The following is a 27692-nucleotide window of genomic DNA, read 5'->3' on the forward strand; positions in this document are numbered from 1 at the left end:
GAAATTGGAGAGGTTGTGTGAGTTGTAGTACTGTATTTTTTCTAGTTTACAGTGTTGATGATCAATGTCTAGTATTATTTGTCACAAAAGGGCTGCGTATAAAAAAAAAAAACCCAGTTCTTTTTGAAAGCCAGGAAAACTGTGACTGTAGCAGCGAGCATCAGAGACTATCTCCTGTGGCTTAGTGTTAAAAACATCGTTAACTGCAATGTCCCTGGTTCGAATCTGGCTGGGGACCATTGTTGCATCTCTCTTCTTGTTTCCTGTCGTCTCTTTTGTGTCACTGTCTATTAGACAGTGAAACAAAACAAATGCCAAGTACCTAAAGTATATTGGTCAGATATTTCCTGTTTCCTGAAACATTCATGTATGCCCGTTTGTGTAAACATGTTAAACCGATGCATTTGAAAAGTTTGGCTTATTATTTAGTTATATGATCAAAAAGGTTGTTTTTTTTTTTTCCTGAAAAATTTCTGAGCTCTTTGCCAGAAAACACATTATGTAGCCAAGACATGACAATGCCAGAATATACAGAAAGTTATCCATACCTATATTCAGCCTAAATAATCATGAAAAGAAAAATTCTCTGGTCTAATTGTGGATTTAGTAAAATTTATTTATCTACAATTATCCCTCTATTTAGGCATACAGACTGATAGATTCTTTATTCATTTCAATGTGGCTCATAAACTGATAAGTTACACAATATCATACAGAAGCTGGATGCCAGTACTGGACAAAAAGTTGCAAAAATATCTTTTTTGTCTTTACATGTTTTCTGTCAGTGTTTTGCAGCATATTGTAGAGCGGTCAGGTTGTGTCGTATAAGTGAAATGGAACAACTTGAGTGTTAAAATACTGTATCGTTGAACTCAAACTGATAGGGGTGTGAAGATGAATTCAGGGTGCAGCACAGTGACACATTGCAGGGGATGCTGTAGGTGCATCGTTCGTTGTCTTTATGATAAAATGAGAATATCAAATCTGTTTACAGTTGCATTGTTGCTACATTTCAAATCTTCCTTTCAAAATTTTCCAGATGACTTGTGAGTCAATATTAACCTAGTGTTTTTCTTATGATTACAAACTATATGACAATACATTATAATTAACACAAGACTGGTAAAATCCATCACAAACTGATGGTTAAAAGTAGCAGAGATGAATGCACTGACATGTTTGAATCTTTTTGCTGCCGCTAAAAAACTGAATCCTTGGAAAAATAACAAAATAACTAACATGTAGGTGTGACGTGACAAGAAGGTAAAGAAACGTGAAGATAGCATGGCAGCTGGAGAGAGAAACAGCATCAATAGATTAGTCCTCTTCCTCAGTTTCTCAGTCAAGTTTTTTTTCCTTGCCTGTGGGCAGACAAATATTCCCCATCTCTCCTTATCTTTTCTTTCAGTGTTTTTCCTCTAGTCCTCGTCTTCATCCTCCTCGAAATCGTCGTCTGTCTGGTCCCTGGCGTCAAGGTCGTCTTCATCGTCCACCTGAAAGGAAAGTGTCACTAAAGTCTAACTAAAGCAAACACACAAAACACAGCTGAGTGGTCAGGACACATGCATGTCTTTGAAGTTGTAAAGCTTACTACTCAGGACATCTGTGCTACCAAAAACTACCGCCACAGTTCATTGGTTAAGCTGGGAGCAGACCTTAAGATTATTAAAAGCTTGGAAGTCTAGTTTGTGTCTCGATAGTCAGATCAAATGAATGAGCAGATACGGAGGACAACACGCTGGACTTTAGGTAGACTTAGGCCTCCTTCACACTGGCTGCGTAGCGTGAGCGTGTCAGCAGCGTGGCGTGTCCATTTTTATTTCGGCTCCCATGTTAACAGGTTAGAGCTTGCAGCTTGAGCTGCGCTGAAAACGTGTGCATGCTAGAAATAGGACCGGCGCCTATTTTTCACGCGACATGCAAGCGTGTTGGAAGCGTTTCCAGGCAAAATAGAATACAAAAAGATGTTTAGATGTCATTTTGACACGAATACATTTAATAAATGACATTTTGATGTTTGAAAGTCTCTAGGTTTTGACATTCATGCAGATATAAATGTAATTAAAAAAAAAATCTATTTTCAAATACTGTCAATACAGAACGAAATATTCTGCAGCCTATTTTGTCGTCAATATTGCAGACGTTGTCTTTGCTGTAATCAAATCTTTATATATTTATGAAGTATACACGCTATTGTTTCATTTTAGCAACGGGAAACATACATGTGTACAGACAAGGATAGCAGCAGCAGCAGCGCCGCATCAGACACCTTTCTGGTGTGCAAAGAGAAAACGCCACGCAGCTGCCACGCAACAGAAACGCCACGCAGCCAGTGTGAAGCCGGCCTTACAGTGCACGTCTGCGCTGCGGCCCCCGTGAGCAATCGCAGCTATATTCCACCAGCCGCGCCATGGCGCGTCCCAGAAGCGTGCGTGAAGCGGTGCTCCGCTGAAGATACGCACCAGGTCTATTTTCACGTGAGCCGCAGGCCGTTCGGACAGGAAATGAAACAGCGAGACTATGCAGTCAATTTACCAAAGTAGAAACAATATAATCTGCGAGTCGGGCAGGCAAGACGCTCCGCTTCTGAGACGTTCCCGGTGTAATATGGCGCGTGGCGGAGGACGGAACAAAACCGGAACGCAGCACAGACGTGCCCAGTGGAAAATCGGGGTTAGAGTTGCACGCTGAAACATGCTCTTTGTGCTGCATGTAGCCAAATTTGCAGGGGGGGTGATTCAGAGACATTCACACAGCTGTTTTCTTTATACTTTTTATCTTGTATGTTTTGAACCCAATTACTGACAAAGGTCGGATCAACCAATCAGCCTCTGCAACCTACAGTTGCTCATATCCTACATTCTCTATGTAGGTTTGCGGAGACGCGTTTGTTCCCAAAAGCATAATTCCATTTTACATTACATTACATGTCATTTAGCTGACGCTTTTATCCAAAGCGACTTACAATTGCTACATACATCAGAGGTCGCACGCCTCTGGAGCAACAATGGGTTAGTTGTCTTGCTCAGGGACACAATGGTTGATGTATCGCAGTGGGATTCTAACCTGGGTCTCCCACACCAAAGGCACGTGTCTAACCACTGCGCCATCACCACCCAAATTTTCGACATTCTTTACTATGACTTTTTTTTTTTTTCGACATACTATACTAGGACTTTTTTTCCGACATACTATACTTTGTGGATTCAAACCCAGTACTTTCTTCCTGTGAGGCAACAGTGCTAACCATTGGGCCACCGTGCTGCTTTTACGGTAACCTCCGCAATCCTGTAACAACACCAGTTCTGGTACGGAAGCAGAAACAACATCTATCAAAAACAGCTGGCCTTGCTAATTTATAATTTTGAGTGAGATGTTGGATGTACACGAGTGCAACAAGAGCTCAAGGCAACTGAACCTCATCAAAGTGAGGTGAAGCCGTTGCACTGAAACTAGTAAGTAAATTATAAAATGATTGTCTTTCATAGCAGCAGTTTGGAGTTCGCTTTTCAGCCAGTTTATTGGTGTTGACAATCCAGATTCCAGCATTAGAAAATCAAACCACCACACAAGCCAATTTCATTGACTTAGTCTTGGAGCAACAATATGAGTTTCAGTCACATTTTAGTCATTAGACTGTTAGGTGGAATCCACTTTTAGTCAACAAAAACATTTTAGTCTGGTTTGTATCTGAACTTTTAGTCTCATTTTTTAATATTGTAATATATTTAGTCATATTTACTGTTTTCATAGCTTAGTTATTATTTAGTTGTGGTGTTGGTGTCATCATAGAAAAAAGATTGTCAACAAAACCTGTCATAGTTTTCCTTTCGCACATTAATCGGTCTATGTCGATGAAACTCCATTCTCCACAAGTTTAGATGAGTGAGGTTTCACAGCGGTAAAGCTTTTCAGCACTTACAAGAAGATAAAAGGTTGTGCGAACTATGTGAATTAGGAGAAGTTGAGAATGAATCCCATTTCCTTTTGTATTGTCCTTATTATCTTCCATGAAATGTCTGTTCAAAATGCTGAAATGTTCTGGTGTACTGATGATGGCCAAATAGAGTGGTTGTTTAGATTTAATACATTTAAGTTGGCAACTTTTGTCTCTAAAGCATGGCAAAAAAAGACAAGAAGGTTTATTTGTTTCATTTATGTTGCTATTGTGGTATCTGGCCCCTTGCTATGAATAATGGTGTCTTGTAAGCCCGTTTGGGCTGGGCATACTTTTTTTTGTGCATGACACAATATTAAAAATTATTCATTCATTCATTCATTCATATAAGATGATGAGTTAAAACTCCTGAGGAATTTAATGAAAATTATAATACTGATTGTGTACCGTCTCTCCCAGGTCTTTGAGTTTCTGCTTGAGGCTGTGGATCTTCTGGTCCTGGTCTGCTAGCAGCATCAGCAGGTCGTCCTGCTCCTTCTTGGACTCTTGCACCTCCGTTTGCAGCTTGGCCTGCTCCGTCTGCAGGATGGCCACCGTGCTGGTGGCTGAAGCCAGCTGCTGCTCCAGCTCCGCCCGGCTCTCTGACAAGCTCTTTGCTTCCTCCTGAACCAACGAAGAACATGGAGAGGACAGAGACAGGAAGGAAAAAGGTGTAGATGTTGAATAGAAAATGATGGGAACCCAGGAAAAACCCCAAACATCCGATGAATAAAATAAATAATTTCAAAGAGGTCAGAGCCAACTGGTGTTTAAATAGAGCTCAACAGTCCCGCCCACAGCGGGTTCCGGAAGTAAAAATACAATGCAATTTCTCCATTGACATTTGCAGTATAAGCCATAAAACCGTCGATGGTAGACTTAAAACCAGCTTGCGTACATGACTAAGCGATTGTATATGCTCATATAGATGCCAAAAATCATGGGGCACTAACCTTGTTTAGAGATAAATGTCTTTTATTCGCGATGTCTTGGATAAGTACTTCATTACCCACAATCCTGAACAATCACACAGTGATGCCTCTGATTGGTGGAACTCATGCTGGTGAGGAGGGGGGGTGTCAGTACCCGATCTCTGCTGCCTGCACGATCCGTCACAAGGATTTACGACACTGCACGAATTACAATCTGTTCCCACGCTTCTGACGTTAGCCTCTGCCGGGAAGCTAACGTTAGTTTAGCTAACAGCTAATTCGGCTAACCGCTAGCTGACAGCTTGATTCAGTCTAAAATAACGTTAACTCAAACTTAACACTGGGTAAAGCCGGCTACAGCTGACTTAACAGCCGTTATATATGTTAAGGGTTATTTTCAGGTTTTATTTTGAGGGTCTTTTAAAGTTATTACCTGTCTCAGCTAGCGGTTAGCCAAATTAGCTGTTAGCTAAACTACCGTAAGCTTCCTTTGTTCAGTGGTGCGCGGTGGCTTATGGGATGAGTAGTTCCTTCGCTCTGAGATGACGATGTGTACACAGTCTTGTACCTTTGACTTCTTGGGGATTTTCTGTTCGTTTTTTTACTTGAAATGATACGTTGTATGCTTATGAGTCACGTCCCACCTGGTTAGCCTAAGACATGGTCTAAAACTCTTTATATACGGATTTTTCCAGACGTCAATGGGAGAAATTAATGGGAAATTGACTTCCGGAACCCAAGGTCTCTCAGAGGAGGGGCGGGACTGTTGAGCTCTATAGTTGAAACAAATCAGGGTGAAGTGAAGTGATGCTTTACAGTCATACACACATTTTGTTGAACAGTTATTCTACACACCTTGAGTCTCTCGGTCTCAGTCGTCTGGTCTCTGAGTCTGCTCTCCACTTCTGCCATCTTGGCAGCGTCTAATGAGCCGCCACTGCTGGAGACTGCGTCCGAGGACTGAAAGAAACCAGTGGCAGGTTGATTCATTTAGCATCTGTCAAGAAATAATGTGATATATTTTGCACAAAATGTCATATTTGCATGATATTTACCCCAGCTTCAGCTCTTCTGAGCAGCTCTTGTCTCTCCGTCTTCATCTGGTTGATTTCTGCCGACTGGGACTCGACCTGACTCCTCAGAGCCTCCAGCTCCTGCAACAAACAGAGTCAAACAAAATGCTTTCCGTTGAAGTTTTGTAGTGTTAAGTCTGGTGATATTCTGGGAACAAACACGCTGGGGCAAAGTGACAGAGGGCAGGGAAGTCCAAAAGAATTAACAGTAGGGCTGCACGATATCAGGAAAATATCTAATTGCAATTATTTTTGACTGATATTGCAATTGCGATTTGATTGACGATATTGGAAGGAATGATCATTTTTGCATCATTATTCTCACTTTCCTTGAAAAATATAAAAATTTAAAAAATGAAATGATTATAGTATGATTTTTGGGAGGATCTGTACCAAACAAAGATTTTTTTTCCTTTGGCCTGTAGGATACAATATTAAATCAGAATGGTTTGACATATATTTTGCCCCCTGTGATTTTGATAACATTGTGATTAATTGTGCAGCCCTAATTAACAGGCAGACCAATGATGTTGGTTTTAGTCTTTTCATGGGATTTGGTGACAAAAAGAGAAATATAGAATAATGCCAGCTTCAACCCTTACACATACATTCATTGGAAAACAAAGGTCAGTTCCAAACTCTTAAAGGGGAAGTGTATTAGTGATGAATCCCACCTTGAGCAGTTCTGTGTTGTCTGATCCTCCTGCTGAACCTTCTGCTGTCTCTGACCTCTACAGTTACATACAGAGAAAACAAAATACATTACTGACACACTATAATGTCCTTTTCACTATGACAGGATTAAAGTAAAACTCTACATCCACTTCTAATTGTAGGATTATATTTAGAATAGGGCTGAAACTAATGACTATTTTCATCAATCAATTAATCTGCGGATTATTTTCTTATTCCTCGTTTATATGTCAGAAAACTGTATTTATATAAAAAAAGCATCCATCAGAGTTTCTCCAGAGTCGAAGGTGACGTCTTCAAATGTCTTGTTTTGTCAGAACAACAGCCCAAACATAAATGTTAACATAATGTTCAATTTAAAATGATAAAAAGGTGAAGAAAGGAGGCAAATCATCAAATTGAAGAAGCCGAAACTTGGAGATGTTTGGAGTTTTTGCTTAAAAAGTAACTTAAATGATCAAAATAGTTGCCTATTCATTTTTTGTGGATCGACCAAGTGCAGCTCTAATTCAGTCTGTCTTACAAACAAGCACACAAACTCTAAGTCCCCCGGGAAGTGTTTCTCAAGTTGTTGGAAATTCTGTTGTAAGAATTTATTTGTTGTTTTAAGTCATTTTAGTTCGCCAGAAAACTGTAGTTGGTATCCATATACTGTAATGTTGTCTGGCTGTTTCCATGATAGTGAAGGTGTGGTTTGAAGTTCAGTGTCATTTATTATCCAAAGTCTATCTGCTGTTTATATGTTATGCATGGAGCCGACCACATAAAACTAAACACCAGTTTATGTAATAATGTCAGCAGTTTCAATCATGTTCTGTGTACAGTGACCACCGTTGCTGTTTGGGAAACGCTCCCCAGGGAGTCACAGAATTGTGTCTGGAGGGGGTGATGGATGTCTGTGTCACACACGCACACAACATTTACTAACCAGGGTGTTGATGAGTGCATCTTTGTCATGGAGTTGTGTCTGAAGGAGTGTGTGCTGCTTGCGGAGCTCCTCCACCTCCTCTCTGAGCTGTATGAGCTCCTCTGTCTGCAGCCCGTTCACCTGAGAGCTGTCTCCCTGGCTGTTAGACTGATTCTGGTTCTCCTTACCTGAAGTGTAAACACACGTACACAAACGTGAAAATGTGATATAAATGTTGACGTTACTGATTTTTGTATAATGTACACATGTACACAACAAAAAACCAGCTACTGTAAATACAGTAATACAGCCCGAGTGATACTGGATTCTTTTTAGGCTCATACGGATTTTGATATTCAGGAGAAAAAAACTGATGAACAACGTGTTGACCATATATCAGCCTGGACTATTTATCAGTGTCTCTAGAACAGTCAATCATCATATTATGGGAAGAGTTTAGATTGTTTCAGTTAGTCTTTTAGTGAGTCTCTTTAGAGGCACGTCTGTTTACAGCCTGGGTTTGACTTACATAGTTTTTAGCCATTATCCTATGCAGTTATGATAACATTTTACTCACTATTTAAAATTCTTTAGCTAAGGCATTGTGCACTCTGCTCCATTCAGCAATTATACAGAGAAACAATGAAACCACATAAGCCATCAGACATGTTGACAATGACAATTCTGGTGCATCCATTTTAATTTTCACTTCTGAATAAGTGATATGACATAATGAGTTAGATGTGAAGAACGATATCACTCTCGTGTCTGTGCATCAAGTACAGCGCTAGAGTTAGGATGTTGTTAGCTTAGCGTAAATACTGGAAGCAGGGAGACATGGTTAGTCTGGCCCTGTCCTAAGTTCAAATATACATTTACCAGTACCTGTAAAACTCACAAATTAACATGTTGCATCTCGTTTGTTTAATACATACACAAACAACTATTTTTTCTATTTTAATTTTTTTTCCAGAGGAGCTACACGATGTAACTATTTCTTGACTAACAACAGTTTATCCATCCTCCGAGTACTTCTGTGCAGCGTCTCAAGACTTAGCAAGGATTGCCAGATTATATGGTCGGGGACCATAGGTTTTAATATGTGTTTCTGTACAGGTATGGTGGTACTAAAATCTGCAACCTTACTGAGATGACAAGACTCCATGCAATCACTACGCCTTCCCTTTTGTTTGCCAAGAAATTGCTACATAACTCCCTTAAAACCACAAATTGCCCTTTTCACATTGTGTATGTGAAAGAAAGCGATTAAGTGTATTTCCCAAAAAATTGTTGAACTACTCCCTCTCTGAACCTCTCTGATTGTGCATGTTGTTGCTCTGTGCACACTGTTGTAAAACTGTATCTTGCGATGTCGCTGCATATCACTGTTGCCTCATATCGCAGCAATGAAGCAGTAAAATGTTATAATCAACACGGATGGTGGCCAAAAATATGAAAACAAGACTAGAGTTGTTAAAAGTTAATAATTAAATTACACGGAAAATGAATTAAAGACATTTAACTTTTCCAAAATCACTTTAGGATAGGATTAAAATGTGCTTATTGTTCATTCAACTAACAAAACCAGACACAAACATCTCCTACCAGTCAACCAATGAGGTGAACCCACCTAATTTGAGCTTGAGGATGTTGTACTGATCCTTGTGCTGCTGGATCTGGGCCAGCTGCTGGGTGACTGTAGTCTGCATCTGTTCGTTCTGAGACGACATGGACGCTACCTGCTCCTTCAGCTCCTGGATCTGAGCATCCTGAGGATCGCACAATCAAAATAAATACTATTGAAGTAGGTTGTACATTGTTATTCGCCATTTGTATATACGTTGGTACATTCTTTCCTTTGTATTTTTGTATCTTTATTTTTGAATAGTTGTTGTTGTATTCTATCCTATTTATTATTTCTTGTATATTCTGTATGTGTGCTATGTGTCTTATATTTTGCTGGTGTAGCACTGAAATTTCACAATTTGGGATCAATAAAGTAAATCTAATCTGACTAAAACAGTCAACAGGAAAGTGCATCAAACATAAATAATATCAAATACACATACATGAAAAACAATGTAAAATATGTCAGTTGTTTACCTGTTCTCTGATCAGCTCTTTATACTGGGTTACAATGTTGTCATGTTGTTCTAATGTCTTCTTCACCTCCTCTTCCTTCTTCTCATCCTCACTGGATTTGTGAACTGCCTTGGTGATCACGCCTGTGTGGAGTAGCGGGAGAAATACTTAGTAGAACACCATTTAACTTTGCAACTGCCATGATGAATTAACCATCACTAGATGTGGAGAATTCACTTTGACTGACCCTCCAGTTCTTTGACCAGCTTGGTGAACTCGTGGTCGAACAGCATCTGCTCCGGAGACGGAAAGACTGGCTGGGGCTTCTGAGCCGCCCGCGAGTACAGCTCATGTTTGGTGATGAAGCCCAGTTTCTCTACAAAGTTTTCCTTTCCAATCCGCTTCTCGATGAGCTGCTTTAGCTTTTCTCTAAAGGAGGAAAGAGACAACATGGCAGGTCTTAAAACAGGATACAGCGCTTTAACCGACTCTGTGTTGACATGATTAATCTGATCTTTCCTTCACTTCATCGGGTTGGGGCATTTAGATCGATCTATCTATATATCTATATCTATATATATATATATATATATATATATATATATATATATATATATATATATATATATATATATATATATATATATATATATGTTCTGCCTGGATTATTAATTGGAACATTTACTTGTAAAAATCTTCTTCATGCCAACCCTGGCTACCGAAATCTGGTGCCACTGATATGTCTGCGCTTCTCTCTGATGCTCTGAAACACAAACACCGCTGCACGTGACACTAGTTAACACTATACTCGACAGCAGCTAACGTTAGCCTACCGCTAGCTAGTAGCTGGACTAAACACGGTTGAAATGCTGACAGCTAACGCTAAACGGTGTAAAGTTTGACTGTGTTTTACTGTAGAGGATTCAACACCAGGATGTAACAATCTGCAGCTGCCGTCGGAAAAATTGCTGTGTAAACTACAGCCTTGTGGTGCATTTGAAGTTATTGTAAATGTCCTTTTCCCATCTGATGGTTCAACAGCAATTTACTACTGAAATTAGTTATTGTTAAATCATTTCATTTTGACCATATGGCCTTAGCAATAAACAAGCCGTTCTTTAATGCCACCAACTGTTGTTTAGTACTATTTTTTTTCTTCTTCTTTTTTACTTTCTTAAAAAGTATCGGTTCAGGCACCGTTAATTATGTATGCGATTAATTTCGATTAATTAATCACAGAGTATGTAATTAATTAGATTAAATTTTTTAATCGATTGACAGCCCATATATATATATATATATATATATATATATATATATATATATATATATATATATTTATTCTGTTCCCAATATATATGTTGTCTGCATAATATATGTTGTTTGTATATCTGGAGTTTGTAACAATAATAATTTCCCCCTGGGATTATTTAAGTATTTCTGATTCTGATAACTTTGACAATTGGACAATTCTGGAAAACTTAAGTACTTATTGAGGGCTATTTCTATGATTATCATGCTGTATCTGTATATCGACACATCACATGGAGAAACTGTGTTCCCACAATAAAGCTTCAGTTAGTCCAAATTCAGTGCCAAATAACAAAAACAACACTCAATAACTTCAATAAACAAAAAATAAACCAATACTGGGTATAATACGTGTGTGTGTGTGTGTGTGTGTGTGTGTGTGTGTGTGTGTGTGTGTGTGTGTGCGAGTTGACACTTACTTGGTGTAGTTTTCCAGCGAGTTGTCATTGTAATAGATGCAGATGCCGAGAAGCAGTGCACACAGGCCCTGCACCAGCCTTTCATCCTCTCCCAAGTTCTCGGAGATCTGTGCTGTCAGCTGCAGGAGTCACACCGAGTCAAGGATTCATTCAACACCAGTCAGTTTTAGACTCAAACACACTATTTTGTTTAACCTGGAAGTAGAATACGATGATATATAGTACATACTGTAGCTGTCAATCTGAATGAGAAGATTTAACTGAATTCCTTAAAGGTTATAAGTTAAAAAATTATAAATATTCAATCCAGTTTGTTAACAAATCTAAGACTGAATACATTTATTGTAATGAAATTGGTGGATGGCTTGCAAGCTGCTTCGAGGATACAAAGGGAACGTTTTCCTGATTGTGTAGGAAGTGAGTGACAGCAATCGGACAGTTGTTGATCCATGTACACAGCAGCATGAGGAGCCCCACCCTGGTCTGCACTTTACTGCCCTGTAGAGAGAAAAGAAATCTTAACATGTGCTTCTTGAATGACTATAAAAACAGCTGACAAAAGTTCAAATATGTAATATTCTAGAGATATTAAAACATATGGAGTTTAGACAATGGAGAACCAGATGTTTAATATTTTTAAATAAAATTTCAGTCTTGGTATTACTTGATCTCAGTGCTGCATTTGATACAGTCAACCATGACATATTACTAGACCGACTGGAAAACTGGGTTGGCATTTCTGACTCAGTACTAAAGTGGTTTGAGTCTTATTTAAAGAATAGGGACTACTTTGTGTCTATAGGGAATTATACATCTGCGCATACAAATATGACATGCGGAGTTCCCCAAGGCTCCGTTCTGGGGCCTCTCCTGTTTAACATCTACATGCTTCCACTGGCTCAAATTATGGAAAACAATAAAATAAGTTACCATAGTTATGCGGATGACACACAAATTTATATAACCTTATCGCCAGGGGACTATAGTCCAATACAACAACTGACTAAGTGCATTGAACAAATTAACAACTGGATGTGCCAGAACTTTCTTAAATTAAATGATGAAAAAACTGAGGTGGTTGTTTTTAGAGCAAAGGAGGAACGATTAAAAGTCAGCACTCAAAACGATAATGTTAAAAACAACAGACAAAGCCAGAAATCTTGGTGTAGTCATGGACTCAGACCTGAATTTTAACAGCCACATTAAGACAATTACAAAGTCAGCCTATTACCACCTAAAAAATATATCAATGGTTAAAGGACTTATGTCTCAGCAGGATTTGGAAAAACTTGTCCATGCTTTTATCTTCAGTAGACTTGACTACTGTAACGGTGTCTTTACAGGTCTCCCTAAAAAAATCAATCAGACAGCTGCAGTTGATTCAGAACGCTGCTGCTCGAGTCCTCACTAAGACCAAGAGAGTGGATCACATCACTCCAGTTCTGAAGTCTCTACACTGACTTCCAGTGCCTCAAAGAATTGATTTCAAAATACTTTTGCTGGTTTATAAATCACTAAACGGTTTAGGGCCAAAATACATTTCTGATCTGCTATTATGCAGTGCCTGTGCCTACTATGCCACTATGAACCACCCAGACCTCTCAGGTCGTCGAGGACAGGTCTGCTTGTTGTCCCCAGAGTCAGAACTAAACAGGGGGAAGCAGCATTTAGTTTTTATGCTCCACATATCTGAATACCTCTCTTTTTGATGTTGCCTTTCTTTAAATAACTGTTCATTTCTTATACTGAAGCTGCATTGTTGACACTGTATAACAATCTATATAAGCATATAAAGAGAAATTCCTATTTTATCTGCTTTTATATATTTAACTGTTTTAACTGCTCTTCAATGTTTAATTTCTTATACTGCACTGTAACTTTTTCTCGTATTTTATCTGTCTTTAATTTTTTTTTAATCTGTTTTCATGTAAAGCACTTTGAATTGCCCTGTTGCTGAAATGTGCTATACAAATAAAGCTGCCTTGCCTTGCCTAATATGTACATGAAGGCACACCATCATAACCTGGATCAGAATTCCAACCAATATTTCAATTAATTAGAATTTTAATCCTGGTTATAGACTTTTAGATTAAGTCCAGATTGGGACATTGGTTAAGCAACAGTTCTGGTCATTTCTTCAAAAGAGCAAGGTATAATTTGCAAAAGAAATCCAACTATATTATTGCTGATGTATTAAATTCAAACAGGAAAAAATGAATTTAAAACTGGGCTGATAAAATGGCAACAAAAGTGCTTGAATATGAGTTAGTGTTAAAACAAGCATTCATTTTGTTGGCACATTTCATGTCTTCCCATCCGGACGTGCACTTGATTAAAGTAAACCCATCAACGCTTAACTGGGAACACTTCAATCACATCAACCATTAGTAGTTAATAATGTTATCGCAAACAAAAAACAACGAGACAGTCAAAAATAATACATTCAGTAAATTCAACAAGGTTAGGTGTCCTGTATTAAGAAATTGTAAAAAAAACTGTATCTTTATTTCCAGCAATCAAGTATCAAGTATACAATTTTCAATGAGTTAGTGCCTCTCGTTTTTGCAGGGGTGCCCTGAATGCCTTGAGTTGAAAAAAACTTCCAACTCAGAGCAGAAAAGCAACCAATGCTGTGAAGTTTTTTGCTTCCTTTTAACCCTGTGTTGTAAGAGGAGGAATGCAGACGGAAATGGAAATATATATGGGGCAACTATTTGAAAGAAAGGAGGGCAGAGAAGGATAAATGTGCTTTTTAAGAATGAAAAAGGGACTAATAATAAAGAGGTGATAAAAATGACCATCCATTTCCATGAAAACAGCTTTGAGAAACAGGTGAGAGGTTTCAGATCTGCAACAGACCTCAACATGGATATTCTTTCCTTTTTACAAAAGTCAGCTCAGCATCAGCTTCTAATTACTAATGTCAGTAAGTAATTATGCAGAATAATTTATCTCAATCAGCTGCTGCAAAAGAAAGCATGATTTTCATGGAGTTGGAATGCAAGATGATGAAAATCAATACACATTAAAACACAGAGCAGAGGCGATAATAATCTGTAAACTCTACACTGTAGTTTAAGGCTGCTAATAAATTGGTGCAAACACTTGATGCACCCCATGCTTTAAGAAGAATTGAGTAATGAGGAGCATGGTGTGGGTAAAAACCAGGGGTTGATGCAGACTGTCTAAGTGAAGCCAAAACATTTGGATCGCCCCCTGGTAGCTAGCTGTCGTAAATCCTGCCCGCTCCATGTTAGCAGGCCAAATAAAAAAAATCTAATTACACGTCAAATAATCTTTTCCCAGAGATGGTTTCTGTCATTTTAAGTAGTTCTGATCACGCTGATGTTTGTTCAAGTGTTCATTTTTCTCACAAGTTTGGTTTTTATTAGTTATTTGATGCTATGAAAACAGGGTGAAACATCATGCTTGACAGCTGTGACTGACTCGTGATTGGTCGAGCGGGTGTATGGGTGGGACTTTGGTACCGCGGCTCAACTGCCCGGTCATTACTGCGCAGACTCTGGCTCCAAAATTACAAGATGGCGGCGACCATATCTGGGATATTTTGGCTTTACTTTTGTACAGTGGGAGGAAGTGGAGACGTGTCATCCAACTTTATATACAGTCTCTGGTAAAAACTTATCAGCATTATATACTACAAAAACTTACGAAATCACCTTTTCAGATTTAGTCTCCAAATATGACGTTATGCAAAATGAAGAGGAAAACAAAAAGACAGGAAAATGACCACAAGTATTATTTGAACAAACATTGGCTTCTGCAACAACAAAAACATATACTCTGCTTCTTTATGTGTTTGTGGTTAAAACTACAGCCTGACGAAAATCAAAGACTCAAGCGAGAAGAATAAAGGCACATCCCTTCCTTCAAACTGAAAACCACCATTACAATGAGTTTTAACATCAACATGTAACCTTTAACTCTCAAAGCTAACTGACCACATTCTTGTCAGCCTGGAGGCTCGTAGGGGTGGGAGCAATAAGAATTAGCATACTCAGATTCTAGTCAGAATATGAGTCTGATACTGCTCCATTGGGCTGTGATTATGGGGGCGTGTTTCAACCGAACCAGGAAAGAAAATGCCTCTGCACTCAATTGGATAGACCTACAACCAATCAGAGCAACGGAGACAGACATCACAGAAGCTGCGAGTCAAAGGCAGACTTCGACAGAGCAAAGGCAGAGGTGGCAGTTTCCGTGTCGTACGGACGGGTGTGGCAATGTGTATACATACGTGATCGCGGTTCTGTGTTCCTCTTTTTAAATGAATGCGCTGTCGATATGTTCTATAACAAACGCGATAGCGGAATCTACACATCTCAATTCTCCAGCGGCAGCCATCTTTGTTGTAAACGAATTCAACCGAAGCGCTCTTTGGTGACATGATTGATTACGTTACTGTTGATGATCTGTCCATCGTATAAAGCCCGCCCTGACAATTTGATTGGCATAGTTGCTCCACAACAGATCAAGTCCAGACCGAACTTCCCGACCTCAAATGTTGCGGGCGGGGCTAAGTTTGGCTGGCATACAGGCTAGTATAAAGTATAACATCTTTTGGCACCTGCACTGGGTATTTATAAGCAGGTACAGTGGGGCAAAAAAGTATTTAGTCAGCCACCAATTGTGCAAGTTCTCCCACTTAAAAAGATGAGAGATGCCTGTAATTTTCATTTTTGTAATCATAGGTACACTTCAACTATGAGAGACAAAATGAGAAAAAAAAAAAAGAAATCCAGAAAATCACATTGTAGGATTTTTAATGAATTTATTTGCAAATTCCTCGGGAAAATAAGTATTTGGTCACCTACAAACAAGCAAGATTTCTGGCTCTCACAGACCTGTAACTACTTCTTTAAGAGGCTCCTCTGTCCTCCACTCGTTACCTGTATTAATGGCACCTGAACTTGTTATCAGTATAAAAGACACCTGTCCAGAACCTCAAACAGTCACACTCCAAACTCCACTATGGCCAAGACCAAAGACCTCTCAAAGGACACCAGAAACAAAATTGTAGACCTGCACCAGGCTGGGAAGACTGAATCTGCAATAGGTAAGCAGCTTGGTGTGAAGAAATCAACTGTGGGAGAAATTATAAGAAAATGGAAGACATACAAGACCACTAATCTCCCTCGATCTGGGGCTCCACGCAAGATCTCACCCCGTGGGGTCAAAATGATCACAAGAACGGTGAGCAAAAATCCCAGAACCACACGGGGGGGACCTAGTGAATGACCTGCAGAGAGCTGGGACCAAAGTAACAAAGGCTACCATCAGTAACACACTACGCCGCCAGGGACTCAAATCCTGCAGTGCCAGACGTGTCCCCCTGCTTAAGCCAGTACATGTCCAGGCCCGTCTTGAGTTTGCTAGAGAGCATTTGGATGATCCAGAAGAGGATTGGGAGAATGTCATATGGTCAGATGAAACCAAAATAGAACGTTTTGGTAAAAACTCAACTCGTCGTGTTTGGAGGGGAAAGAATGCTGAGTTGCATCCAAAGAACACCATACCTACTGTGAATCATGGGGGTGGAAACATCATGCTTTGGGGCTGTTTTTCTGCAAAGGGACCAGGGCGACTGATCCGTGTAAAGGAAAGAATGAATGGGGCCATGTATCGTGAGATTTTGAGTGAAAACCTCCTTCCATCAGCAAGGGCATTGAAGATGAAACGTGGCTGGGTCTTTCAGCATGACAATGATCCCAAACACACCGCCCGGGACAGCGAAGAGTGGCTTCGTAAGAAGCATTTCAAGGTCCTGGAGTGGCCTAGCCAGTCTCCAGATCTCAACCCCAAAGAAAATCTTTGGAGGGAGTTGAAAGTCCGTGTTGCCCAGCGACAGCCCCAAAACATCACTGCTCTAGAGGAGATCTGCATGGAGGAATGGGCCAAAATACCAGCAACAGTGTGTGAAAACCTTGTGAAGACTTACAGAAAACGTTTGACCTCTGTCATTGCCAATAAAGGGTATATAACAAAGTATTGAGATGAACTTTTGTTATTGACCAAATACTTATTTTCCACCATAATTTGCAAATAAATTAATTATAAATCCTACAATGTGATTTTCTGGATTTTTTTTTCTCATTTTGTCTCACATAGTTGAAGTGTACCTATGATGAAAATTACAGGCCTCTCTCATCTTTTTAAGTGGGAGAACTTGCACAATTGGTGGGCTGACTAAATACTTTTTTTCCCCACTGTACCTGAGAACCCCACTGAGAACCAGATGTCTGTGAAAGTTCTCAGTCATTCAGGTCCTAGTTATCCAGGGAAGGGTTAAACTTTAGGGTAACTGGACTTGGTTAAAGGTGCTCTCTCGAATGGGAGAAGAAACGTCTTCAGAGCACCTTTAACCAAGACCAGTTGCCCTAAAGTTTAACCCTTCCCTGGATAAGAGAACCAGACAAACAAGAGTGGAGATCTCTCACTCGGACAGGAAAAGGCCCAAAAGCTGCTGAGGCACACTTCCTGAACAGACAGATAAGGGCTTGCAGCACACCAAACGAACCAAAGTCACAGCTCCAAACAGGTGTTAGAATGACGAAACCCATGAAAAAGCTGGTGCGTCCCTTTTCTCTGTACTTATCCACTAGTGAACACATTGAGAGCAACGAGAGCTTTTTAATCTGTGGGGGCGAGTGCACCTGTGTGCCACACAAATGAGGAAGAACAGGGTCATAGCCATAAGTTAGAGACGAAAGAGCGGTAGTAAAGAGTTAGAGCGAAGATCCCCCAACACATGGGCCAACAAGACCTCTACTACAGATGCCAAGCCAAAATAACCAGCATAGATGGCGCCCAAACACTCACAGCACGCACACACACGAACACACAGACAAAAGTTACTTACCCGCCGGACGATCTTATCTCCCTGCAAAACCACAATAACGTGACACTGTTCTATTCACTGTTGTTGACACTTCAGTTTAACCTTTATTTGCCAAAAAACCTTCCTACCCAGACACACATAACCTGTTAGCATCTTCTTTATTCCAGCAGCTAAGAGCTACTGTTATGGTCCTACCTGGGAGAGGATGTTGGTGCACTGCTGCAGCAGGGAGACGGGGGGCTTTCCAAGGCTGGTGGCCAGTTGGACCCTCAGCAGCTGCTCCTTCTGTGTGAGGTTATCCTGGAGGGCGTGAGCCAAGGCCACAGCAGCACACCAGTTGGACAGAGAGTCTACTGAGAACAGACCTCCACACAGCAGCTGGCCCGCTGAGATGGAATTGGCTGCGGAAAAAAGTGAGCAAGTCAGTAAAGAAATTATTGTGAATACATAAATAAAGCTGAAGGCAGAATAAACAGCAGTCCATCCATCTTTAGGTGTTGTAATGTGCATTGTGGAAAGTTTGGTGTACAACAACAACCACTGTACAATAACATCATAACTTTCAGAAGAAGTCCAAACAAACAAGATAATAATATAATAAATGTATTGCACCTCAAAAGCTGAAATACCATATATATGTGTGTGTATATATATATATATAAAAAGTAAAGTAATAAAAAAGTAATAAAAGTGGGAATAGGAAGCTTAAAGAATTACTCAAGTTTTACACTGAGGGATCATTTTTAGTAGTAATCAAACTTTAATGTTGCTCTGGAAAGCTGTTAAAAATTGATTTAAAATGAGTGATCTCTATAGGAGGAAACCGTCTATACGAGGAAAACACAATGTCTTCTCAGGACAATTTGTCTTCAAACTCCACTTAAAAAGTTTCTCAACTCGGTGCAACTGACCATCAATGGTGGAGGGCAGCAGCGTAGCCACAATCTCCCCCTGTCCTTTCTGGTTTTTGTACAGGAAACACTGGAAACAGTAGAGGACTGCACAGCGAAGGACAAACGGTTGTCTCTCATTCACCATGGACATGAGCAGCACCACGATGGCCGGTCTATGTAGAGACAAACAAGAGAGATCAGAGAGAAAGTTAGGTCAGTTGACTATCAGATGGACATGGGTGATTTAATGTCTTGGCTCATTGGTTGCGTCTTACCTTGGTGGGTTTGAAGGAGCGTTGACAGATGCAAAGTAGTCTTGGTTTACCTGTGAGCCTCTGATGACCTCTGATACAGTGTTGATGGTCTGAAAGAAAGGGGCCAGATCACAAGCTTGAATGCAGTATTTCTCAAAAGGAGCCAAGCTGTCTGAGTAAAGGCTGATTTATGGTTCTGCGAAGACTTCACACAGAGCTTTTCGCCATATCCTACGTAAGTTTATACTTGCGCGTTGGTGTGTGCGTCGATCTCTTTAAGAGTATAGCACACGTGTGTGTGTGTGTGTGTGTGTGTGTGTGCGTGTGTGTGTGTGTGGAGTGTGTGGTAGAGCGAGTGAGAGAGTGACTGGAATTACCTTCGAAGCTAGTACCGACTCTAGAGGCATAATGAGAGAAAAAGTGTCTCCCCTGTGCTTTCTGACCATGGTCGGAAATCTGTAGCAGAAAAAGTTAACCCTCTCCTTGATTTCATGAGGTTTATGGAGAAGAAGAACCCGGAAATGAGTAGAGGGAAATGCAACGCTACCGAGCCACGGCAGAGCGACGTGTAGTTAAGTTTTTTGAGAGGTGCACATCAGGCTACGGCGTATGGTCGGTATCTCCACGTACCTACGTACGTACCCACAGCGTCTATTTAACGCAGAAGCATAAATCAGCCTTAAGCAATTATTCTTCTCTGTACTGGGTAGTACGTTGTGTTATTACCTCAGTGAGGATGTCAGCAGGCACACCGGTGGCCATGAGGATGGTGCACAGCTGCTGCAGCAGACCACACTGGTACATGGACTTCTGACAGCTAGCTGTAGCTCCAGGAGAGTTCACTGGAGACACCATGACTCGCACCAACTGGGAACAGAACATTGTCATCAAGTTTATAGCAAAACAAGATCCCATTGTTCTGCTTGTTTAATGTGTAAATAGGTTAAATCAACACTTCAACATGATTGTTCTGCATTACCTGCAGCATGAGGTGGAGGTTGGTGACCTTCTGTGCAGACCAGCCAGAGTTATCGTCACCGACCTCAAACCAGGGCTTCATTCTCTGAATGTAGGAGCCCTCCTTAAAGAAATTCTGATTGGAGCTGTTGTTCTTTAGCAGGTTTACCAGCAGCAGCAAACAGTCCTCAACCACAATACCTGCACAAAGGAAAAAAGGATATGCATTAGGACATATCTCACAAGAAAAACAATGATCTTACCATCGTAATTACAGAAAATCAAGAAACTAGATCGCATTTGAAGCTTTCGGCATTGAAAATGAAAATCCTTTTACCGCCATCGCTGCTGCCCTCTTCTGTGATGATATCTAGAAGACGCTCAAATGCGTTTTCAAATGCCACAATTTTCTGAATGGCAGCATTGCTTTTGGTCAGCTGTTGAAGCAACAGCAAGCCCTGTTGGAAGCGAAAAACAGGTCGTCATGCATCTGACACAAAGAACTGTGCTAAACAAACTTAGTGAGCGTTCAGACCAAAATCAGCTCTGCATTAAAACGATGCAGGGGGCTGCATTAGCGTTAAGGTACCCATGCTGTGAGACAGGAAATACTAGGAAGTCCAGTTTGAGTAACAAATCTGTGAATTTGGAGGCTTCTCAGTGCAGAAACACTGCACAGTTTATAACACTCTTGACACAAGCTTTTACAACTCTGTAAAGTTATCACGGCTGCAACTATTTTATCTTTCGTTGCAACGATTGTGAGGTAATCGGCAGAAATACAACATTCTTGTTACAAAGTAATCCACCAGGAATGTGCGCATGCCAGATGACGTTACCTATCGTAGAACTTTTTTGCCAACTGATGGACTGGCCTCATTGAAATGAATGAGAGGGCTGCATTTTTTCACACAGAGCCAAAGTAGGTCTGAACGTCGCAACAGGGACAATTACTCACGTCGTTGCGGATTACTTCTCTAGAGTCTGCCAATAAGTCCATCAACCTGGAAACACCTGCAGATGGTATCATAAATAAAAACTTATGTTAAATACTGGTTAAAGTAAAACAAGGAAATATTGACAAACTGACTCATCTTTTTGTGTGAGTCGTCAACTTTTCTGGAGCTAACAGGTGCCGTCAGTAAAGGCATACAGAAATGTTGATATGAAACGGATCAGATGTCAGTCCCTCCAGGATTCGCGATCACCAATTCACGCGAATTCAACCAATCACCGCGAATTTGGTGCGACTCGCAATTTTGACCCATTACCGCAACTTTTCCGCACATTTGACCAATAACCTGAAGTTTCCCGCGACGTCAACCAATCACAGCAGTCCCCGGTGCACTCTGAGAGCCAATGACCAATCGGGAGTAAGAACGGGTTGATCATTTCCTTGTTTTTGATATGACGACGAGACGTGTGTGTGACTCATTTACCAACAAAACGTACAGCGAAAGACCGTGCAAAACATTTCAGACCGTCCGATACATTTTAGGCCAGGATAGAAAATTAACTAACAATGTAAAGATCAACAAGCCACTGACAGATATGTTTAAATTTGATTCATTCAATAAATTATTAGTTTTTTGTCTTAAATCCACCAGCCATTTTCATATTATACCAACATTTACAGCATTCTGAGCCTTTTTGGTAAGGTTACTAGGAAACTCAGCCCAGAGAAATTTTATTCTCCCCAAAACAAGTTTCCTTTTTATTTTCAAAGAACTATAAAAAAAATAAAAAATAAAAATAAAAAAAATCGCAACAAACATACAAAAGACATCGCAACTTTTATCGCAATTTTTTACAAAAGGTCCCGCGAAATCCTGGAGGGACTGAGATGTGGAGAGGACACACTCACCCATGGGGCTGACCAGAATGATACCCTGAACCTGGACACACTGGTTCTTCAGGAGAGCAGTCAGCAGCTTTACCCCGGGCCAACGAACATGGAAGTCAAACTCCTTAAAAAAAAAAATGTAAAAAAAATCACATCAATGCTTAAGTACGTCAGGCAGTTGTTTAGACAAATATAACAACACAGACGTCTTGCCACTGGAGCAGAAACAGTTCAGTACCTCCAACAGAGCGAGAAGCAGAGTCACATGCTCAGGGTCCTGAACAAACTGTTCTGTAAACTGGGCACCCAGGTCATCTGCCTGCTTCTGGGCAGCCTCATCTGGGAAGGAGAACGAAAGCTGAAGTAAGTGACGTCTCCAATAAATACTACATGAGGAGTCAAAAGTCTAGTGAGGGGACCAGTTGGTTTGTTCACAGCAATCGAGTTACCGAGTTAGACAGCGGTAATAATTAATGATCTGGAACTTCTCAAAACTTTCTTACCAGTCTTTATCGCTGGTGGCTTTCTGCTATTGAATAATGACTTTACATGGAATATCAAAATACATTCAAAAAATGTGCCACGCTCAGGGTGATACTTGTGAACACGCCTTCTGGGAAAATAAAAGGGCGTCACACAGATGAGGGGACAGCTGGATGGGAGGGTGAACAGGGTGAGCTCAGTAGGGTTACAGTGTATACATGGGAATAAATATTTAATGTGGGATGAGCTGAGAGCTTTAGTGTGACACGCTGGTTAGCAACACCACTGCACTGAGAGCAAGTGTATACTTACCTCGTAATCTCACCATAATTTAAAAAAGGTACTTAAACAGTATCTAGCAATGCAGATAGTTTTAGATGTATTTATCCACATTTTGATATATCCATCGCTACAATTTCTGCTTTCAACCCAATAGAGGTCTAGTTTTCTATCAGACCACTTGAATAACAAACTGCCGAAAGGTTCAAATGGAATTTTTGCTCAATGCCGCCAAAAAGACACTGCCTAACACAGCTATATAGGCTAATAATCAATATCTTTATATTAACAATGGATCAAATGAGTAATGTTAAATGGGCCATTTGTTGTGATGAATACACAGAATTATCTACAGAACCTTTTTGCTTCTTTTAGCTCATTGTTTTGGTTTTCTGGCGCACATCTTGACAGTTTTGCTAAACTAGAGCTAAAGAGGCAGAAGGTCGAGACCAAAAATAAAGCTAGATACAAAAACAAAAAGCTAGATACTCCTACAGTAAAGGGGGGAAAATATGATTTTTTTTTTTGTAATTTGGGTGAACTGATTCTAAAAACTATACAATAATTCCAACACAACGGTGCAAAAACAACCCGGTATTTGAATGTGAGGATAACAAAGGAGAAATGAGAGACAGATGTTCGAGGATGTGATGGTATTAGTGAAGCATTCTTGTTACCACCCAAACACCTTCCATTCACTTTACCAGTGCCGGCACATTTTAGTGTAGTTAGTTAAATAGCAGTACTATTTATGGCAGAGATATCTTGGTTTCAGTACTGACCAGGCATGGAAACATTCTTATTCTTCCCTGAGGCAGGGATAGGGGTTACTGCGTCTGCGAGGGCAAGAGGCGGGAAGAGGAAGTTTTAAGCCTCACCCAACAGCTAGCATTCATTTCAACCACTCTGAAGAATCAGCTGACTGATTCTTGTAAAGATGTGACAACAAACACACAGCCTTGAATTGTATCAGCTATTAAAAATCTGTGTACTGCAAGAATGTGGTCTTTTTTAACAACCCAACCAAGAACAATGTATGATTTTTAGGCGGGGAGGGGGGGAATGGGATGTGTGTATGGGGGGGGGGGGGGGGCTCATGCACAGTCAAAGAGTTTTACCTTCTGATTCATCTGTAGGGTTAAAACATGGAAGAGAAAAGAGAGATGAGAATCTTTACATAAAACATTATCAGTGTACAGAAGAGGGAAATGCAAATTCACTGATGTCCAGTTGACATGAACTGAACTCACACGCAAACAAAACAAAGGCTCAGTCAGAATTATCTTCAAATGATAACCAATTTAAGGTTCTAATAATAATGGGAGGGTTTAATACCTTGCTCTTCCTCCTCATCATTGCAGATGATGTTGTACAGTGTGTCCAAAGCATAGCCAAGGATTTCAGAGTCAGACCTGTTCAAGTAGCAGGAAGAAGCAGAGTGTTAACAAAACACACGTTTTATTGTTAACAAAACTTGAGTCAATGACCAAACAAAAACACAGAAATACTTTATCAACACACCTGTCAGTTTGCAGTATGTTAATCAAGTGATCCATCGCCTGTGTGCCAACTTCCATGCGATATTTCTATAAAAGATAATAGGGAAGGCGAGTTTATTTGTAAAGTACCTTTCAACAAGGCAAGTAGAAGTGTTGTATATAAGATATAAAAGAAGAAACACAATGTGATATAAAGACACATAAATACGATTTTGAAATAAAATAAAAATGTTTTAATTAATGAAACAGGACAATAACAGTTAGAGTGCAGCTACTGAACCAGCATGGTATCAATGGTCTCAATTTTAATTGAATAAAAGGAGCCGTAAAAACAGAAAACGTGACTTGAAATAACTGTTTTCTGAAAGTTTGTTCCTGATATGTGTTGCATAAAAATGTAATGCTGCTTCTGCACGTTTACAGCTTGCACAGAGGTCTGGACAGTTCATAACTTTGCAGCATGTTTTTTGGCCCTAAACCACTTAACGCTTTATAAACCAACAGTAGTATTCTAATAATACTCATAAGATCAGTGATCTACTGTCAGGACAAAACAGTTTTAAAAATGAAGGAATTGTAATCTATGTGGACAAAGAAAAATAACAATTATGAACTTTGTATTATATTTCTTAGAAAATAGAGGCAGTCTACACATCCGTGTCTGTGTTTCTGCACAGCACTGACACCGCTGTGTGTTAATGTGCAACCCTGTGCATCCTAAACCCCTTATTCATGCCTGATAAACTCATTACTCATGGTTGACGTGGCAGCCAGTAACAAAACTGTCCATGAACAGAACTGAGAGGTGGCTTTGGAGAGGTCAATGATCAGATCATTTTAATCAGATTTTGACAAATGAGAGCTTTAACCATGACAGTGTGACCAAGGAGAAAACATACATTTACACGGCATTAATACAGCGCTACAGGAATTTAATTCAACTGTTATTTCCTCCTTTGCTGACAGCTACCCCTGTAGATTAAAACATGTTAATACACTAAACACCTACTGAATAAAGAAAATGCTAGAAGAATGTGACTTAACACAAACCCCAACGTACACTCAGTTGCCAGTTTATAATATCTACCTAGACAAAAAGTAATGCAGTCAAATACAACAGTCCTGCAATAAATCTTTATACGGTTTTAATGTTCAGTTTTTATTCAAACTGCTTTTTATACTGAGAGGTGTTTTTAGTATACTGTCCACCCCATATCAATGACAGCAAAACTAAATATTGAAAACACTCAGTAAAACCCAACACAATTCAGCAGAACCACAGACTCCAAAATGATTATAAAGTTCAATAAACACCTCAAAATATGTTATATATTATTATAATAATGTTTCAGCAAAAACATTATAAACTTCATGAAGGTAGTATTTATTGCAGGACTGTTGTATTAGACTGCATTACATTTAGCTAGGTGTACCATATAAACTGGTAACTGAGTGTATTTCTACTGCACCCGTTTCCAATAACTTTATCTTTACACTTTACTGTACCTTAGAGAGGGACTTAAGAGCCCGGACAGCATCTCTCCGGTCTTCTAGGAGCGTTGAGGAGGCTACTCGGTCACATAACTTCTGGATCTGTCAATAGAGGAATCATTATTTATTTTGCTTGCGCATCTGCTTAATATACGATCAAGAGAAGAAATCTGTATTCATGTCTTAATAAGGCGGGGCATTTTGCAGATCAGTGGACGGGATGTTCCCTTATAGTTGTTTGTGTTTTTTTTCCCGTCTGAGGCGTTATGAATGAAAGAAATGCATATGTTTTAATACTTTCCTCTAATCTTTGTTAATTACTGGAAAGGAAACCAGCAGAGATATTCAATCAGTAACATATGTCACAATTGTTTTAATTTAAGGAGCCAAAATGGTTAGGAAACACTGATCTAGAGGACAGAATAACTTCTTTTGTTCTAGAAAAGGGCAAGGAATTTTCAATCGCAATGAACACTATACCATAGGTGTAGTGGTCAAGAATACATTTATAATACAGTATATTTACTTTAAATATGATTTACTTACTCAAAAGAGTGATTCTTCTGGGATTAATGTTAGTTACTGTTTAAACACCATTACTGGGAAAGACAGCACTGATGTAACAGTTTCTTGATGAATGTATTGTGCATTCTGCAGGAGGAACACGCAGCCTCCCTGAACAGCCAAAACAGGAACGTCTAACGATAAAGATCTGATTATGTGGCTATAATGCTCCGGCAATGCCTGCAATGCTCTGCATGCCTGTCATATGCTGCTGTACATCAAGATGCTGATTGTTTCATACTGGGATTACACCCTGTGATGATTTGATACTTTATTTTATACCGCTAGAAATTGAATATGTTTGGGTGCTGAACAACACAAGCACCTTGAATGTGTCACCTTGTACGGTGATAAGAAATGGTCACTATTTTACGGACTAACCAATTATGAAGACAAGAAAGAGAAGACAATCAGCAGATTAATCGATAATGAAAGTAACCGTTTTTTGCAGACCTACATGACCAAGAAGAAGGCCTATTTGTATGTGGAACTAATTGCCTTTAATTCAACCCTTTATACTGGATGTGAATATATTTAGCTTCTGTATTGTTGGAGGTTATTTGAAAATAAAGACATTGTAGGACGATATTGATTGAGGGACTGGCAGCTGATAGTCTTTGTATTCATTATTGCCCGTTTTCTTTCCTTCATGTTCCCATTCATCACAGCTGCACGAAGAGAAACCAGCAGATATGTCAGACAGCCCTGCTGCTGGCTGACAGATATGCTACGTTAGCTAATTAGCCTCCTAAACTAGCTCGTTGTTCTGATTTAGGGAGGGCCCAGCCTCTCAACATGTCATACTGGGTGTTTTTTTAGAGAAAGAAATTAACCCTCAGTGTACAAACACACGTTTTATTGCTGACGTGTGTGTGGTCTCAGTTTGTCAGGTAAACAGTGGTGGAAATGTTAGCTAGCTGCAGTTAACAGCTAGCCGGGCTGGTTTCCTACCGTCTCCGCTCCGGACGGCTGCGGCCCGGCTGCCTGCCCACCCATCACTCCTCTTAAGAAGTTCATCTTTATAAACGTCCTCTCGGTGCCGTATTCAAAGCGTCTCTCCTTCTAAAAAAACCCTCACACTTCCCCCTCAGTGATCCGTGAACAACTATGTGAATAGAAAAGAAAAAAAGGTCCACAATGATGATTGTGTACACTGACTAATCGACCCCGGAACACAAATGTGAGGGCACTACGCATGCGCGCAGACGTGGCGATA

General features: G+C 40.0%; 1 protein-coding gene across 6 annotated transcripts; it reads right to left on the minus strand.

Annotated features, from left to right (window-relative positions):
- Window positions 1-595: 595 nt before the first annotated feature.
- Window positions 596-27672, minus strand: uso1 (USO1 vesicle transport factor). Of its 6 annotated transcripts, XM_078262101.1 has the most exons (28): window positions 27428-27672; window positions 25928-26014; window positions 24444-24508; window positions 24258-24334; window positions 24041-24052; window positions 23705-23758; window positions 22399-22499; window positions 22182-22284; window positions 21276-21331; window positions 20655-20775; window positions 20340-20518; window positions 20087-20227; window positions 19382-19470; window positions 19125-19279; window positions 18409-18614; window positions 18235-18255; window positions 11742-11852; window positions 11355-11473; window positions 10310-10387; window positions 9872-10053; window positions 9646-9767; window positions 9173-9311; window positions 7564-7730; window positions 6617-6673; window positions 5925-6023; window positions 5725-5829; window positions 4346-4561; window positions 596-1493 (listed from the first exon to the last, which is right to left on the minus strand). In XM_078262101.1, the coding sequence occupies exons 1-28, from the start codon at window positions 27491-27493 to the stop codon at window positions 1419-1421; spliced, it is 3003 nt and encodes a 1000-aa protein (XP_078118227.1). In that variant the 5' UTR covers window positions 27494-27672; the 3' UTR covers window positions 596-1418. The 6 variants fall into 6 exon arrangements, with proteins under 6 accessions (XP_078118227.1, XP_078118236.1, XP_078118244.1 ...); XM_078262110.1 differs by lacking the exon at window positions 24041-24052; XM_078262118.1 differs by lacking the exon at window positions 18235-18255.
- Window positions 27673-27692: the final 20 nt, after the last annotated feature.

The sequence above is a fragment of the Sander vitreus genome, chromosome 2 (genome assembly GCF_031162955.1).
Source record: "Sander vitreus isolate 19-12246 chromosome 2, sanVit1, whole genome shotgun sequence".
NCBI classification, from domain to species: domain Eukaryota; kingdom Metazoa; phylum Chordata; class Actinopteri; order Perciformes; family Percidae; genus Sander; species Sander vitreus.